Source organism: Parasteatoda tepidariorum, chromosome 9 (assembly GCF_043381705.1).
Source record: "Parasteatoda tepidariorum isolate YZ-2023 chromosome 9, CAS_Ptep_4.0, whole genome shotgun sequence".
Classification (NCBI taxonomy): Eukaryota; Metazoa; Arthropoda; class Arachnida; order Araneae; family Theridiidae; genus Parasteatoda; species Parasteatoda tepidariorum.
In genome coordinates this window covers 9,160,980-9,177,436 of record NC_092212.1, presented here as the reverse complement: position 1 = coordinate 9,177,436, position 16,457 = coordinate 9,160,980, and the positions used below count along the sequence as shown (strand labels likewise).

General features: G+C 27.6%; 1 protein-coding gene across 9 annotated transcripts in view; it reads left to right on the top strand.

Moving 5' to 3' along the window:
• Positions 1-16,457, top strand: part of LOC107453074 (clumping factor A) — a 41,866-nt gene that overhangs the window by 21,624 nt on the left and 3,785 nt on the right. For 8 of the 9 annotated variants that reach the window (XM_071184886.1, XM_043053221.2, XM_043053223.2 and 5 more), the window contains 7 exons: positions 1,424-1,852; positions 2,941-3,033; positions 5,850-5,948; positions 6,438-6,536; positions 7,826-7,915; positions 8,856-8,927; positions 15,388-15,492. In XM_071184886.1, the coding sequence (XP_071040987.1) occupies positions 1,424-1,852; positions 2,941-3,033; positions 5,850-5,948; positions 6,438-6,536; positions 7,826-7,915; positions 8,856-8,927; positions 15,388-15,492 (987 nt within the window). Of the gene's footprint in view, positions 1-1,423; positions 1,853-2,940; positions 3,034-5,849; positions 5,949-6,437; positions 6,537-7,825; positions 7,916-8,855; positions 8,928-15,387; positions 15,493-15,747; positions 15,790-16,457 lie in introns of all 9 variants that reach the window. The other variant, XM_071184887.1, reaches the window with a different exon arrangement.

Sequence of the window (16,457 nt, the reverse complement as noted above, 5' to 3'; positions counted from 1 at the left end):
ACATGGAATTTTGTGTATTTCTTCTTGAATTGGATTTTCTTTTTGCATAGAATTCATTCACACCTTAAAAGTTCCCGATTTAGTTTTAAGTGCTTTAAAGTCCTTACTTTTTTTTCAAAAGAAAAAGCGCAAATGAAATGTTTACTTTTTATATTATGTTATTTGTTTATGTATAATATTATTATCAAAAATCAAACTTTTTTTAATATTTATAAGATGTTATTATATGATGCAAATTTGAGTAATCTCTTTTTGACACGGAATTTTACATTGTTGCATGTAAAAATTCAAAAAACATTCTGCTTTTTTAATTATTTTCAATTTGAGAAAGAAAGGATTTTTTATTTAACTTTGTTCTTTTTTTAAAAAAATATTTCTTTCCAACATATTTTGAACCCGTGATATCATAATGGATAAAATTAATATGAAATAGACTAAAACAAAATTTGTTATTCTTCAAAAAACCTACAACTTGAATAAGTAAAATTTCAAAGCATTTCCTATAGCAGCTTCTTCTAGGTCAAGGTGGTGCATGGAGGTTAAGAGGAGGTTGCGGATGCAAACAAATTATTTGAAGAGAACTTCACCATTGCATAATCCTAAGTTATCTACTCATAATTTATTTTCATTTGTATATTTTAAAATGTTTTTTTTTCAGTATTTGAAACTTCATGGCTTACTCAAGGTGTGTCAAAACGCACTTTTTTTTTTACACTTTAAATTTTAAATTAGTGAGGAGGGAAAAAAATACTTTGTTAGAAGAGTTTTCTTCAGCTGTATGGCGCATTCTTAAGGCTACACAAATTTCTGATCCTCGGCATGATTATTTGTTCACCTCACCATTGCATACACGCTGCCTTTACTTCCCTGATAGGTTTGTAAATATCATTAGCTGGTACTCATGAATCTGAAACAGCTTTTAGTTGAGTGTGTTTCAAACTGCCACTGGAAGTCGAACTTCTGTCCTTCCCAATAACAACTTAGTGCTCTAACCAGTCTCAGATTTTCTAAATGTTAAGATAAACTCTTCAAGAAATAAAATTTAATTTGGGGTGCCTAGATATTCGTGACATATGCTTCCCAAATCATCTCAAATTATTTTATTTAATAGTATGCACAAGTAAAGATTGTATCCCCAGCAGTAATAAAAATATCCTTTTTTAATTTATGTTGATCATATTTCTTTGATTGTATTTTGAACTTTTCCCATTTATAGTATCTAGATATATATTCTGTCAATATAGTTTTCTTATTAAAAACTATTATTTTTCTGATTGTTACTGAAGTCACGGGATGAACTAAATATATTTCAAAGAAACAATAATAAGTTATTTTCCCACCCTGCTATTTTTAACAAAATTTTTTATTGATTTATTACTGCTGATTCCCACGCATTGATATATATTTTTTCCTTTAATTACAGACGAAGAGGTGGATTGTCAGCCTGATAGTGGAATGATCCTTGATAGTGGAGTGGTCCCTGATAGTGGGGCTATTCCTGATAGTGGAATGATCATTGATAGTGGAGTGATTCCTGATAGTGGAGTGGTCCTTGATAGTGGAGTGGTCCCTGATAGTGGAGCTGTTCCTGATAGTGGAGTGGTCCTTGATAGTGGAGTGATTCCTGATAGTGGAGCTGTTCCTGATAGTGTAATGATCATTGATAGTGGAGTGATCCCTGATAGTGGAGCTATTCCTGATAGTGGAATGATCATTGATAGTGGAGTGATCCCTGATAGTGGAATGATCATTGATAGTGGAGTGGTCCCTGATAGTGGAGCTGTTCCTGATAGTGGAGTGGTCCCTGATAGTGGATCTGTTCCTGATAGTGGAGTTGTTCCTGATAGTGGACGTAAATATCTTTTTGTAAAACTACTTTGTTTTATATTTTTAATTAATTAACAGTAAATATTGTGATTATGAACGCAGGGCTGGATGTGAGTTGTTTCCCTTTAAGTTGGAAAATAAAATATAACTGATGTGTAGTATTTTGAAAATGATGATTAAATTTTAGAATCAATTTTAATTTATTGATCTCAAAAATATTAAAGTTAAAAACAGTTGATTAAAATCATCTTGGGTAATTATACGAATAATTGTTTGTTAATAACATGGCGGTCCAGCAGCTTTCAAACTCGGGAACTTATTTAAAACCATTGATGTGTTGAGAAAACATGTTTTGGAATTCCTGCTTAAATACTCAGAAAAGAACATTCTAAAAACTCTAGACATGTGTCAATCTATGATTGACTGAAAGTTGAATTACCCACCATCCATCGTCACCATTACATCACAAGCTATGTCATTCACGAACTCAGCTTCGTTTTAGCCGGCTGATCTCATGCAAGAAAATCTAAATAAAAAATACCACAACACTGTTATCGATGAAGTTGAAGCTCAGACATAAGAAAGTTATCCATATTTGTTTTAAGTTTTAACATGATTAGAAATTAAATATGTAAGCCTTTATGAGTTCTTTTAATGGGAAATATACTTTAGATGCTATTTATTTTGTAACCTGGATTTAATAAATATTGTTAAAGTAAGTTATTACACTTTCTACATAGGTTAAGATAAAACTTTATAAATATTGTACTTACGGTTTGTCTAATTAAATATTGTATCAAATTAAATATATTATATTAAATATTGTATGGAATTAAATAAATATTGTTAATAGGGAGAATTACTTAGTTTAATGTAGGAATGGGATCTAAATAAAAATATGCTAATTACTTAAATGAGTAACTTTTCTCACTTAATGTCACTATCTTTAAAGAAATTATTTTTTATTCACTATTTTTAAAGCTTAGATACTTAGCTCACCTTCTTTTATCTATCAAAATGTTTGTAAGAAATTTTTTATGAATAAATATTCTTACCCTGATTTTCAAGCTTCAATTAACACTTTATTAATCTGCTTTTGTTTTACATTTTCAGTTTTGAGTGAATCTTTGGATGATCATTCTGTTCCTGATAGAAATGCAAAAAAAGATTCAAGCCAACCTTTAACAATAATTGAGCAAGTCTTGTGTGAGTTATTATTACTAAATCAGCTTTTTTTCTGAAAAATATTCCTTTTAATTTTCATTTTTTTCTTATTTTTTTTTGCCAAAGCATTCTTTTTCTAAAAAAATTATTGTGGTAGATCAAATTGCATAATAGTTGATGACATCTCATTATATGTGTGGCTTTCTCAACTAGTGTTTTTTTAAGTAACTATAAAAGTTTTGCCAAAACTAATGAATCAAGGAAAATAAAGTTGTATAAGTACTGCACAACTGTATGCACATTTAGAAACGTTGTTCTAAAGTTGAAAGTAAAAACTCATGTAAATGACACTTTGTGTGTATACCCAATGAACTTTTCATTGATATGCAAATGAGCTAAACATTTTTAGGTAAACTTACTTTGATAGTTTTTCAAACTCACATGCTCATCAATTTTCATCCAATTTAATTGAAATTTTAACAATATTCATAATACTAATATTGATCCTATTGATACACATAAGCATGATTCCAATAGCTATTATTTAATTGACTCAGATTTTAAAGGTATTTCTAATTCTTTATGACTATAATTTGTTAAAAATATTTTGTAAGAAATAAAAACTACAAAAATAACATGTGTTCAGATAAATTTTATTGTAAATGATATAAATCATACTAATACAACTCTGCCTTGTTACAGCTCCCAGTAATAATATAACACTTTCTGTTAACAGATTTATAAACAAAACATTATTTTTAAAAGTTTTAAATAAATAAAAAAAAAATTCATCTTAAATTGAAAATAAAGCAATAACAATTTTCACTTCATTATCATGTGACTTAATGTGCAGATTTTGTGTTGAATGACCCTTTAAAATTGTGTTGTCCTCTAGCAGTTACATTGTTGATTTTTGGGCAGATAATATGCATTTGGTTTCAACTATAGCAGGTTTGCCATGGCACCAGCAGTACCAGGAAAATGAAAGAATTAAAATAAACATTAAAAAGCTGAGAAAATTTAGAGAATTTCTAATTTTTCTTAAAAACTGGTAAAATGCAGAGATATTTTTTTCTTTGAAAAATCCAATATCTTTAAAATATTGACAATAATAAAGAGTGTAATCATAACTTGCATTACAAAAAAAGATAAAAGCAACCATGCCAGCTGTCCAACCACGGGAGCTCGTCAGTCATTCATTTCTTTTTCTCCATTCTGTTCTTCTTTCTCCCTCCCCCTTCCCTCCCTTCTAGGTAGTACCTCTCTTCATATTTTACTTCTTTCTCCCAAAATATGACATTGTACATGCATCTATATTCCAATACATCTCCTCATAAGGAGCATGAAATTTCTGGGTGTATGTTCCGGTAAAGAAACTAGAATGAATTTTGTTTAACAGGAACTGCAATATTCAATCTGTTCTGACATAGAATGCTAATTTGCAGTTGTTTTGTTCTTTAAATGAGCAAATAGAGATATATTTCCACAGATGTTTACAGATAGTGATATTGCGAAAAAGTGTATGTTGAGCCATACGAAAATGCCTCACCTCACTTGTAATGACTTAAATCATATTTCACAAAAATGTTGAATGAGACTTGTAGGGAGGTATGTGTGTAATTCAACTAATAAAATATCTACAAAATATTTTAATTCTGAATTTTTAAGGTGTACTACTGCATAAGCACTTTTACAAAATTTTAAGAAAGTTGTATCTGAGTCAGACTTAAGTTACTTTTCTAAATTAGCATGGATGGACTGAATGTCAGTTTAAAATTTCTTAAACATGTAAAAGAAGAACTTTTGTCTGCAAATAATTGTTAAATATAAGATCTGGATACTTGTAGATTACATATAATCTATGGTGCATTGCTGTATGGGCATTATTGTTGGCTCTTTATTTTATTTCACCAGAGTTTTTAATTTTTTTAGTAGTCTAGAGGTAAGTTATAAGTATTTTCATTCTTTTAACTTAAGTTGTGTATTTTCAAGCCTTGCTCAGTTCTAAGTGTGATAATATATTGATTTTTTTCGGTAGGTATAAGGAGTATTGTTATTTTAAGAACAACACATGAACACCATAATTGTGTGTTATTCCTAATATACAGTGAAAACACCGAGATTTTTTTTTTTTTTTTGCAGTTTTGAGTGGCAACCTTGTATAGATTGGATAAGTAAATATGTATTACAGTTAATCAAAGAATTAAGCTGATTTAAGCAAGTGTTAGAATACAGTGTGTCTCCTGATGAAGTGCTGGTTTGTTAATATGCATATCTTTATAAATTCTTCGTTTTTTTATTGATTTGTGTTTTAACTTTCAAAATTATTAAGTACTACAATTTATTAATGAAAGTACATTATTTTTCACTGTATATATATATATATATGACGCCCGGTGACTCAGTGGTAGCGCTTTGCGCTCCTGTGCCACCGGTCCTGGGTTCGATCCTCGGGCCGGGCAAGGTTGATTCAGCCTTTCATCCCTTCAGTTGGTCGATAAATGAGTACCAAGCATGCTTGGGAACTAAACACTGGGGGTTTCGCGTTCGGCTGACCACCTAACCGGAACATCTGCTCCGGCACCACAGAGCCCAAGGTCAAGAAAACTGAGATGGGCGCAGTAGGCCTTGGCCCTCTATGGGCTGTCGCGCCCCTGAATAGTATATATATATAACATCTATCTTTTAGAAAATTGATGTCAGAAATATTCATTTTCAGAGTATTTTGCCTTCCATTCAATTCAAATTAGAGTTTATATTGGCTACCAAAATGTTTTTATTAAGTTTTTTATAAATAAATTTATTCATCCTGATATTCGAGCTTAAATGAACATCTCCATTATCTGATTTTCTTTCAGTTTCATATTTGAGAGATCCTTTTGGTGATCCTGTTGTTCCTGATAGAAATCTAGAAAGAGATTCAGAAAATCTTTCAACATCAACTCACCCAGCCGAGAGTAAGATTCTATTACAAAATAAGCTTTAAAGCAATTTGAAATCTTCATAAAATGACAATTTTTCTAAATAATATGATGGTAGTGCAAGATATGTCATGATTGACAGAATCTAGCTTTAGTTTGTTTGTTTTTTCAGTTGGTCTTCTACATACTAATAGATTAATCGATAGTATTCAACCTTAACTAATTAATCAATGTGACATAAAATTATATTAGGACATCACAATTTTATATGTGTTTAGAAACGAATGCATTTTGATAATAAAAGTTCTTACTTTTTCACTGCGTAAAAAGAAATGTCTGTATATCTATCTCCTACGAAATTCTTTGCCAAAATATTTATCTTCAGAATACTCTTCTTTCAGTTTAATTCAAATTAGAGTTTGTTTTGTCTACCAAAATGTTTTTATGAAGATTTTTATGAATAAATTTTTTCATCCTGATATTTCAGCTCAAATGAACATCTTCTTTATGTGATTTTTCTTTCAGTTTCATTTTTGAGAGATCTTTTTGGTGATCTTTTTATTTCTGATAGAAATGAAGACAGTGATTCTGAAAATCTTTCAACATCACCTGAGCCTGCCGAGTGTAAGTTTCTGTTAGAAAATCAGCTTTAAAAAAAATTTAAATTCTTTATAAATTTACGCTTTTTCTAAATACAGTGAAACCTAGTGTTTAGGACCAAAAAATAGGAAAGCAGAATATATTTCCAAAATTTATGCTTTCCTTTTTGTCCTAGTATGTTTTTGCCTTTTTTCCCCTTCTCATTAATGTTTATACCTCTAATTTGTTCATTTTTCTTACAATATAGAGTAAAACAATATTGTTATTTACATAAATTTTTTGTTGTCTAATTTACTTTATGAAATATTCCCACTCCGCTAGATTTCTAGATTATAAAGTTTACTTTTTGTATCTTTGATTATTTTACTTTTGATAGGATTTAATTCCTATTAATTGTAACACTAATATTTTCATATTTATGATTGCCTTTCACTAACATTAAATTTGTATTTTAATAAATATTTTCAGAATACTTATAATTTTGTTTTGTGAAGATATAAATTTCTAATAAATTTTTTAATGTTTTTTCTCTCAGTGATGTTTATGTTTTAATTTTTTTTATATGTTGACGGATCAGATTTTTTCATTTGCTTTTTTTTTTAATAATTTTTTAATTAATATGCAAAAAAAAATACAAATAGGAAAAAATATTTATCAATAAAAGGACAATCCTACCCATATTTGCTGTATTTTATTTTCAGAAATATTATTTTATTTAGTTGATTAAATAAGATTTTAACTACTATTGAATTCAGAATGCATATATTATTTTTATTAGTTTCTTGAGATCATTTAGTACTCTTGAAAAGATTTTCTTTTATAAACTAGTGCCTGTAATGCAGAGTATTTGTGTATTAATAAATAGTAAGAGATATATGTATTAATAAATAGTAAGAGATATTAATAAATTTATTAATAACTGAATTTTAGCATTTATTATTATTATCTAATGTAGAACAAACTCAGATGAATTAGGTTTTTTTTTAAATTTAATTTGTGTAGATATTTATATATTAATAGCAAGTTAATCTTAATTAATAATGATAAGTTAATGATTCATTAATAAAGTAAGATTATTTTTTATAATTTTATCTCTCAAAATTTTAGGGTTACACAACTATTGTCTATTGAATTGTAATTTTTTTTTTCCTGACCCGATTACAAAGTTGATAAAGCTTTTATGTTAAAGTAATTGTTATTTACCTCTGAATTATTTTTATTTTTATGAAGCATGATAAAAATTATATAAAGGAAAATATTGTGATTTCTTTTATAATTTGTATAAAACTAATTTTGTACAAAATTTGTAATAGCATGCTTAATTGAAGATGATGAAAATAGTATTGACTTTGACCTACTTAGTAAATGGGGACTGGAAAAGAAGTCTGCTACTGAAACAGTGGGTGAGTTTCTCTTATTATCCCTTCGAAGTCTAAAAATTTAAATTCTATTTACTTCATGTCTTAAATTTCCTTTTAAAATTATTTTTTATACAAAGCTAGTAAAAATTTATCACTCTGAATATTATATTGTGTTGCATTTTAAATATTTTGTGTATCTTGCTTGTTTTAAATTTCTTTTAAGAACCAACTTTTAAAGATGCAGATATATTTTAGAAATATGTTATGCAGTATTAAATAATTAGTGTAAGGAAATAATTATATAGAATGATTGATTCAAAATTAATAAATAGCTAAAGGGGGGTAAAATGTTTATAAGTAAGTATTATAATTGACCAAAAATTTAAATTCATGTTAAAAATGTTTTAAAAACTGTTATGTTTTCAAAATAATTGTTTAAAAAGCAAAAATAGATTTTTTTTTTTTTTTTTTGAGTTTCATGTTTTGCAATAGAAATGCAAAGGGGATAAAATTTTCACATTTCTAATTTCTGCAAAATAAACAAATATTGGTAAATTCTAGTAATTTTTGTTATTCGTTCTTACATAAAAGCCTATGTTTCTAATAATAAATTGTAAACAATAAGGAGAAAAATACAAAAGAAGCAGTTGAATATATTTGTAACTAAGCTAGAACTTATTCTGATATTTATGACCCTAGCTATAAGCATTTTGCAGTTAGTGTTTTTAGTGGTAATGAAATAATGAGCCGAAACTAATCTTTAATGAAATGGAGAATTTTTGAACCCAAACTTTAATCTGAGAATTGAATGCTTAAGCCTAAAATTTGCTGCTACCACTTTATGACAGTGAAATTTTCTCCCACATTTGGGAAAGTTGGCAGCTAGGAAATGTTCGCTGAGAATCAGAAATATATCATACTTTCAATCTAAACTGGTTTTAATAGCTATAATTAATCTAGTTTAAATCCTTATTCTTTGCAGCTCAAAGTGATGGAGAGGATCTAAGGAAGAACACAGCATCTAGTTCTTCTGTTAAACCAGTTTATAGAGACAGTAAGTAAAAGTTCTCTAATTTCTTCTAAACATGAAACAATCTAATGCACTTTTTAAATACAAAAATAGTCCTTGATGGCAACTGAAGTCATATATATAGTCTTATCTTAATGAACTTGTTGTAATTTATTACCTTATTTTTCTGAAATAAATGTATAGAAGAATTAAACTTATGTTAACCCTCAACTGCACGTATGTATAATGCGTATAAATAATTTTTTTCCGTTTGATTGGAGAACAATTTGAATATTTGAGATTATAGTTATCAGTAAAGGAAAATGGAGAGAGAAATTTTAAGACAAGAAAACTGGTGACTCTATGACTAAATATCAGGAAGATTCGTGTTGTGTATTTATCTCTATATCTGAATTTTTCGAAAAATAATTTATCTAGAATATATTTAAGCCAAAATGATTAAGTTCATTTTAAACAAACCAAATAATGTATTCTTATCCAATGAAAGATTAGCAACATGGATTTCAAAACACCTTAACAAATTACTAGCCATTCTAGTTAAAAGTTTCTTTGAGCTATCATTCCAAATTCTATATGACTTATAAATAGTGGTTACATAGACTTGAGAAAACAGGAGTATTTTTTAATTCTGTTTGTTTTTTTTTTCTTTAAATGCTTTTTACTAGCATTAGCATTCTCTATTTTAAATCCCTTGTTGAGATGTAAAAAACCAGTGTCAGAATTCTGACATCAAAAAAAGGAAAAATCCTTAATTTTAAAAAGTGGTAAATTTGCTTTGTGGTTATTGGCTACAAATTAAAACAAAGACAAAGAACCATCAGAGCTTCGTAGCAAAAAAGAAAAATGAATGGGTGTTTCAATTAAAAGTATATTCATTATGAAGATCAAAGGGACCCACAATTATTTTATTGTTTTTTTTTTTCTTCGAGATAATAGTAAGTAAGTTTTTCTTTTTTCTTGAGATTTTAAAAATAGGAAAATAATTTACCAGAATTTTTTTAACATCTTTAAATTTTAATAATCCTTTAAGGGTTTAATCATTTTAGTTTTATAATGAATCAAAGAAGTTTTTTTGTACTGTATTGAAAATTAACTTGCTTTAACGATCCACAACTTATCAGAACATTTAGTTTTTTAAACAAAAAATACAAAAAAGTGGAAGTTCTCCAATATACAATTCATAATTGGTATTTTTATAGACCAAACTTTTCCCTATATGTTATGTTTTTTATTGATTATATTTGTATATCATCTTCCTAAATATATTTTTGACAAATTTTACAGTAATCACATAAATAATATTAATTATTATTCTTTTAAAAATGCTGTTCATTGTGTCTGGATATTTTTTTTCTTCCTGTTTTGAATATTACACAATTTTAATTGCCTAGTATACTTAATTGTGTTTAAATAGAGTATTGTAAATCTTTTATTTATAGAGTCCAAATAGATCTAGAATTATTCATCAGTTGAGAAATCTAGACTTGCATATAAATAGACAGTAAAATTAAAAGCTTGTTTCTTGTGCAGTTTTTAGGTATTCAGTATATAAAATTTAGTAAAAGTTCTATTCTAACCTTGCATACTGGATGTTATTTTATTTTTTTTTCAAAAAGAAATAGTTTTACAGCAGAACTGATCTATGCTATAACATCTCTATGGTGCCATGCATAATTTTAAAACGAAAATTTGTTCGTAAATGGAGAGTTTGAGAAGTCTTTTCCAAGGCCAACAAACTAAGTTCTTTCCATCAGAGTCTGTCATATGCCTGTATTTTCCGATTAGTTGCTTTCAATGTTTTTAAATCTTATTCAGTGTCATAACAATAATAATAGTCATGATAATGTCACTGAGTGGAGGTATTCCTCCTTTTCTACTGCCACCTTGCTTGTTGAATAGGGTGTGTGGCATTTTCAAAAAGTGCTTAAAGGTGCTTGTTTTCAATTCTCGTTTTTTAAAAGCCCTTGAAGTTGCTTTTTTAATTGGTTGTTTTTAAAGAGTGCTTCATTTTCCCTTTTCCAAAATGAGTTATTTTTGGAAATGGTTTGGACCATGTCGATTTTTGCTATGAATTGAAATTTTTTCTGTTCAATGTTTTCGTAATTAGTTCAACCCCAATCTATTGTGGCGTCAAGGTTGGCAAGTTTCTGCCGAGGTTGTTAAAGCCACTGGTAGAAACCGGTTAAAACTGACATGGCAGTAACCTTTTTCTGCCACATTTGCGGCAGAAATTCAGAAAATGTCATAAAAGTAAGTACTGAGATTGACATACAATGGATAATTCATAGAAAAACTATTAAATGTTAAACAAATTACAATTTATTTACAAAATTATCACCATTCAAAATCAAATATTACATTGTTTACACTCTGCAGTAATCTATAATAAAAGACTAGTTTTGATGCAGTTTGCTATACACGAACGAGAAATTTGAGAAGATTCTCTCAAGTTCAGCAAAATAAGGAGGCATTGCCTTTAAGGAACAAGCAAGATTTGTAAAACTTTCCGCTATTGCATAATATTTTTTAAAACTAGACCACCATGTAGCAGCTGGGGTAGTTGTCAAAACGTGACTGGAAAAATAAGTTTCAGGAAATGGGGCCGATTTGTTTTGCAAAGCTATGACAATAATATATATTTACAAACAATGAATTAAAAAGTTTGTTGCAGTTACATGGAGTTACATTTTTCAGTTTAGTTAAACACAATGTCATTAAGCAATTACTAGAACTAATATAGACGTTTTTTTTAGTTTCTGCCAGTTTTTATCGGTTATAACCAGTTTCTGCCGGCAAGAAGACAACCCTGTGCGATGCGTACCATCTTTCCATAGCTTATGAAAATGACAGTCGTTTTCGTATTTAAGGATATACTTGCTGGTCCGCACGTGCGTATACTCAGCTGGATTCAGTGGGATGGATTCTTGCCTTCTCATGTACAACTCTGATTCATTTTGCAAGAGATTCTCAATATCAGGCTTCATTTTCCACCTCCTGAAATTGAGCCAAAAATCTCTTGAATTTTCGCTGATTGGGGAGATCCACTAAACGTTTCCAACTTTGTTCCCCCAATAGCGATGGAAAATTTTATTTCTCTTGGTAATTTCTTCGTTGGTGAAGCGCCATCTTCTTTGTCATTGGCAATCTAATGGCCTTCTCGCGATATTCTATTTATAGATCAGTACCATAAATTTTAACCTTGACTTGGGGATTATTCAAGAGTTATGTATTTTCATGTGGGTCACTAGAGCAGTGAAAAATCCCAAAGCTTCATTCACCTCAAAATTTCAATCTTCCTTTTATTCATTAAATGTAAGAATTAATTGAAAATTTTAAGCGTAATATTTTTACCTAAGAGACCGTATAACAATTACATAAAAGTTTGTAATCTTTTATTGTGCTTTAGCACTTTTTTTTCTACATTTTAAAATTTTAGGCACTCCTAAGTTGTTTTAATGAGATAACTCAGTAATATTTAAAGGCAAGTTTTTAAAAGTGAGAAAAGAGGGGCTTTCAATATTCCAAGATCTTAGGCAAAAAGATCTTATGTTTAAAAATTCAGATTTGTCATTCCAAAAAACTTTAATTCATCTCTTAATGATTTTATTTAAAACCCATTAAAATCAAAATATTCTATTACCTCAGATTTGTTTAATATTATTCGTGTAGAGACCCTATAATAATTTACTTCTAACTAAAATGTTTAGCTTCAATACTAAATGTATTTACATTTCAAAATTATTTAAATTTTTTTAATCATTTCATTGAACAAATACTAAACCAAGTAACAAATAACAATAAACCTTTTTAGGGGCCATTCTCTTATTTACATTTGTAGGTGATATGAATTTATTAGAGTTTTCTTAGCTTGCTTACCTCTTTGTATTTTAGTATTGTCAATGATATTAATCTTGATAATTTTTGTTTAAGCTTTAAATAACTTTAGTTTAAAACTAAAAAAATAAACTATAACCTTTTTAAATAGTGGTTAAATTATAATTTTGGTTTAAATTTTTTTTAAATAATTAAATAGAGTAATTATTAATTTAAAAATTGAATGAGACACTCAATGTTGAAAATATTCAAAATTGTATATAAATTGTTTTTATGGTGGCTAATGTAATCAAGAAAAGACCAGAAATTAGTTAAATTTTATCATGACCATTGTAAAGTCTTTGGAAATTATTATGCATTTTTTTAAATGTATTCATGAAGAACTTTCAACAAAAGGAAGAAAAATTTTGTATTAGTGTGCATAAAGGATTTACTTTAAAATAATTATATATCTAGGAAATCATTTTTGAAGATATATTAAATGTAGGCTTAGAAGGTATAACTTACAGACTTTTAATGCATTTATAAAGATTATATACTACATTTATCAAGGTATTAATTTATCAAGGTATAAAAATGTGCAGACGAAACAATAGTTGCAAATTTAACTATTGATAAGCATCTCAAATACATCAAAATAAACATTTCATCCTTTTTTGAATTAACATTTTCCATATACTTTTTACTTCATTTCAACTTTTAAAAAAATTAAAATAATATATATATATATATANTATAAAGATTATATACTACATTTATCAAGGTATAAAAATGTGCAGGCGAAACAATAGTATCAAATTTAACTATTGATAAGCATCTCAAATACATCAAAATAAACATTTCATCCTTTTTTGAATTAACATTTTCCATATACTTTTTACTTCATTTCAACTTTTAAAAAAATTAAAATAATATATATATATATATATATTATAACAAAAAGACATGAATAGCAAAAACACAATAAAAATTGTTGTAACGCATCAGCAACCAGCAACAATTATACATACTTTTGAACAAAACAAGTGTCAAGTTTTGTTATAACAACGTGTCCGGAAGCAAAAGCTGTAGGTCATATTTCTATTGGCTGTTCCTACACAAATAATAAGTAAATGAGAGCTTAAAGTTAGTTAAAAATAAAAAACGGAAAACTTTTTTATTCCGTAGAGTCATAACAAAATTCTATCCTAGACCAAGTTCACTACCACATCAACAGCCATCTTTTCAAATTATTAGATTGTTGATAATGCATCATAAATCAATGTAGGTTGTGGTTTAGGCATTTGTGGACAGTGTAAATTTAAACCTAAATTTTAAGTTAGGCCAAAAGATGATTGACGAAATTGGAAAGTTAACTCGGTTTTAATTTTCCTCAACACCTTTAGCACATGTGTTTTGGAGTATAATGGTTTCTTATAATCTTAGTTAAAATAATTTCTTAATATTTTCATTGTGTCTGGATATTTTTTTTCTTCCTGTTTTGAATATTACACAATTTTAATTGCCTAGTATACTTAATTGTGTTTNGTATAAAATACAAAAAAACACAAAGAAAATTAAGAAAAACAATAAGTTTCATTTACATTACATTTATTTCAAATGTACTTACATTTGCATGTGAGTAAATTTGAATTCGCCACTCGCTTTGTAGATTATGTTTTATTCTGTTTTTTCTTTTTATTTTATTTTATTTCTATTTTTAAGTGTTATTTTTACTTATTGTGTTCTATTTTATTTGTTGTAATTTTAGTAAAAAAATTTTTTGAGTGCCCCTCACACTATTGTATTAATATATTTTGCTTTAGCGATATTGATACAATATCAGAAAGCACTCTTTTTTGCGGATATAATCGTGTGGACTGATGGAAAGATTATATCTTTTATTTTCCGGATTTTTAAAAAAAAAAATTTTGGTCAGTTTTTTTATTATTATTAGTTTTCTTTCCCCCCTTTTTTTCATATGTCTGTAATTTTCCTTTGTTTTATCTTCATTTTGAACTTATATATATATATATATAGAATTAAGCACTAATGACGTCTCAAACACAGACATATTAAGAGTTTTTGATCTATTTTCAATAACTTTCTTCATTGTCAATACACAGAGTTCACTTTGTGTGTTGACACTGAGGAAGGTTCTTGATTATAGAACCAAAACTATAATATGTTGGTCTTTGTGACGTTATTTGAGCTTGATTTATATATCTATTATGGTAATTATGTATCTATGGTAATTGCATATTTTTAGCATTGAAGCAAACTTTTTGCGTAACACAAAAAATATCTTCATTTTCAATGAGTATACATATCACAAATTTCCGGGGTCTTTTCAGGGCAAATTTGCTGCCATTAACGGTACTTTCGCAAATTCAATTTTAGGAAAAATAGTAGTTTCAATACAAATTTTTTTTTAAATTTCAAAAAATATTTAAATATTTTTGAAAATATTTTCTTATTTTACCATATTTTGGTGTTGATTTTTGAATATAATTTTTAAATTTCACAAATTATGTTTAAATTGTTACAAAATAGATACATCTAAAAAAAAACCTAGACAGACCCCTGCATTTGGAAATGCTGGTCACTGGCCCTGCATTCACTTAAAATATTTCTTCTTTTCTGGGTCATTTATAAATTATTTTTCTTTTAGCGGAGGTTTTTTATACATTTGCTGGAAAAATACAAAAAGAAGATGTTGTTGGAAGTGAAATTTTGCAGCCTTTTGATGAGCTTGCAATCTCTTCTAATTCGGAAGGTAAATTTTTGTCATTTTATCAGAAAATAATTTTATCAGAAAAAATTGTACAATAATAAACAAGCATTTTCAAAATATTTTACATTTATCTATATGCTATTGGGTAGTTTGGAAAGTAATTTTTTTTCTAAACAATATTCTTATAGTGAATAAATATTTTAATGAATTATATTTTGTCCATTCTGTTATAATACCTTTTGCCATCTTTCTGGCTGTAACATGATTTCACGCTCGTAAAATTTTCTTTTCTTACAGAAAAAAAAATTCAGGTGATTTTTGACATCATTTGAAGCTGAGGTAAAGGTTTACAATTTGTTCTGGAATGTTTTGAATTAAGACCTATATTTCTCATCATCAATGATGGCACGCTTCAAAGCAAAATTATCCCCCCCCCCTGCCTGCATGACCTGCAACAACAATATTAAAAATCTAATTAAAGAATTGAAAAACGGGCTTCACAATTTGTTTGAAATTGCACTCATTAAGTTTCACTTTGAATGTTGTAATTAAAGCTCCTGCGATATAACTGCAAACCAATATGCATATGTACAAACACAAATTCTTTAATATTATTTTTTCTCATAACATTTACAGTAAAAAAAAAAAAATTTTAATATTTTTTTAATCGCAGTTAGAGCCATTCCTTATTTGAATTCATTCATTTAAATTATCCTCTTCCATCTGATTTCTGCTTAACTGTGTATGTACAACAAAAGCGTAATGTAGCTCTTAACAAATTCTTTTTAATGATAGCAATGAAAAAAAAATTTCTTAGAAGGAATTTTTGCAAAAACATGTTTAGCTCTGCTAAAATTACTAGTCTAATATGATTTTGAATTAATATCTGTTTTATGATGAAGCCTATTTTAATGCTTAGTTAACTAATTATATTATCTAAATATATATATATATATATATATATATATATTTTCAACTACTTTAATATTCTTTTATTGGTTTTGAAA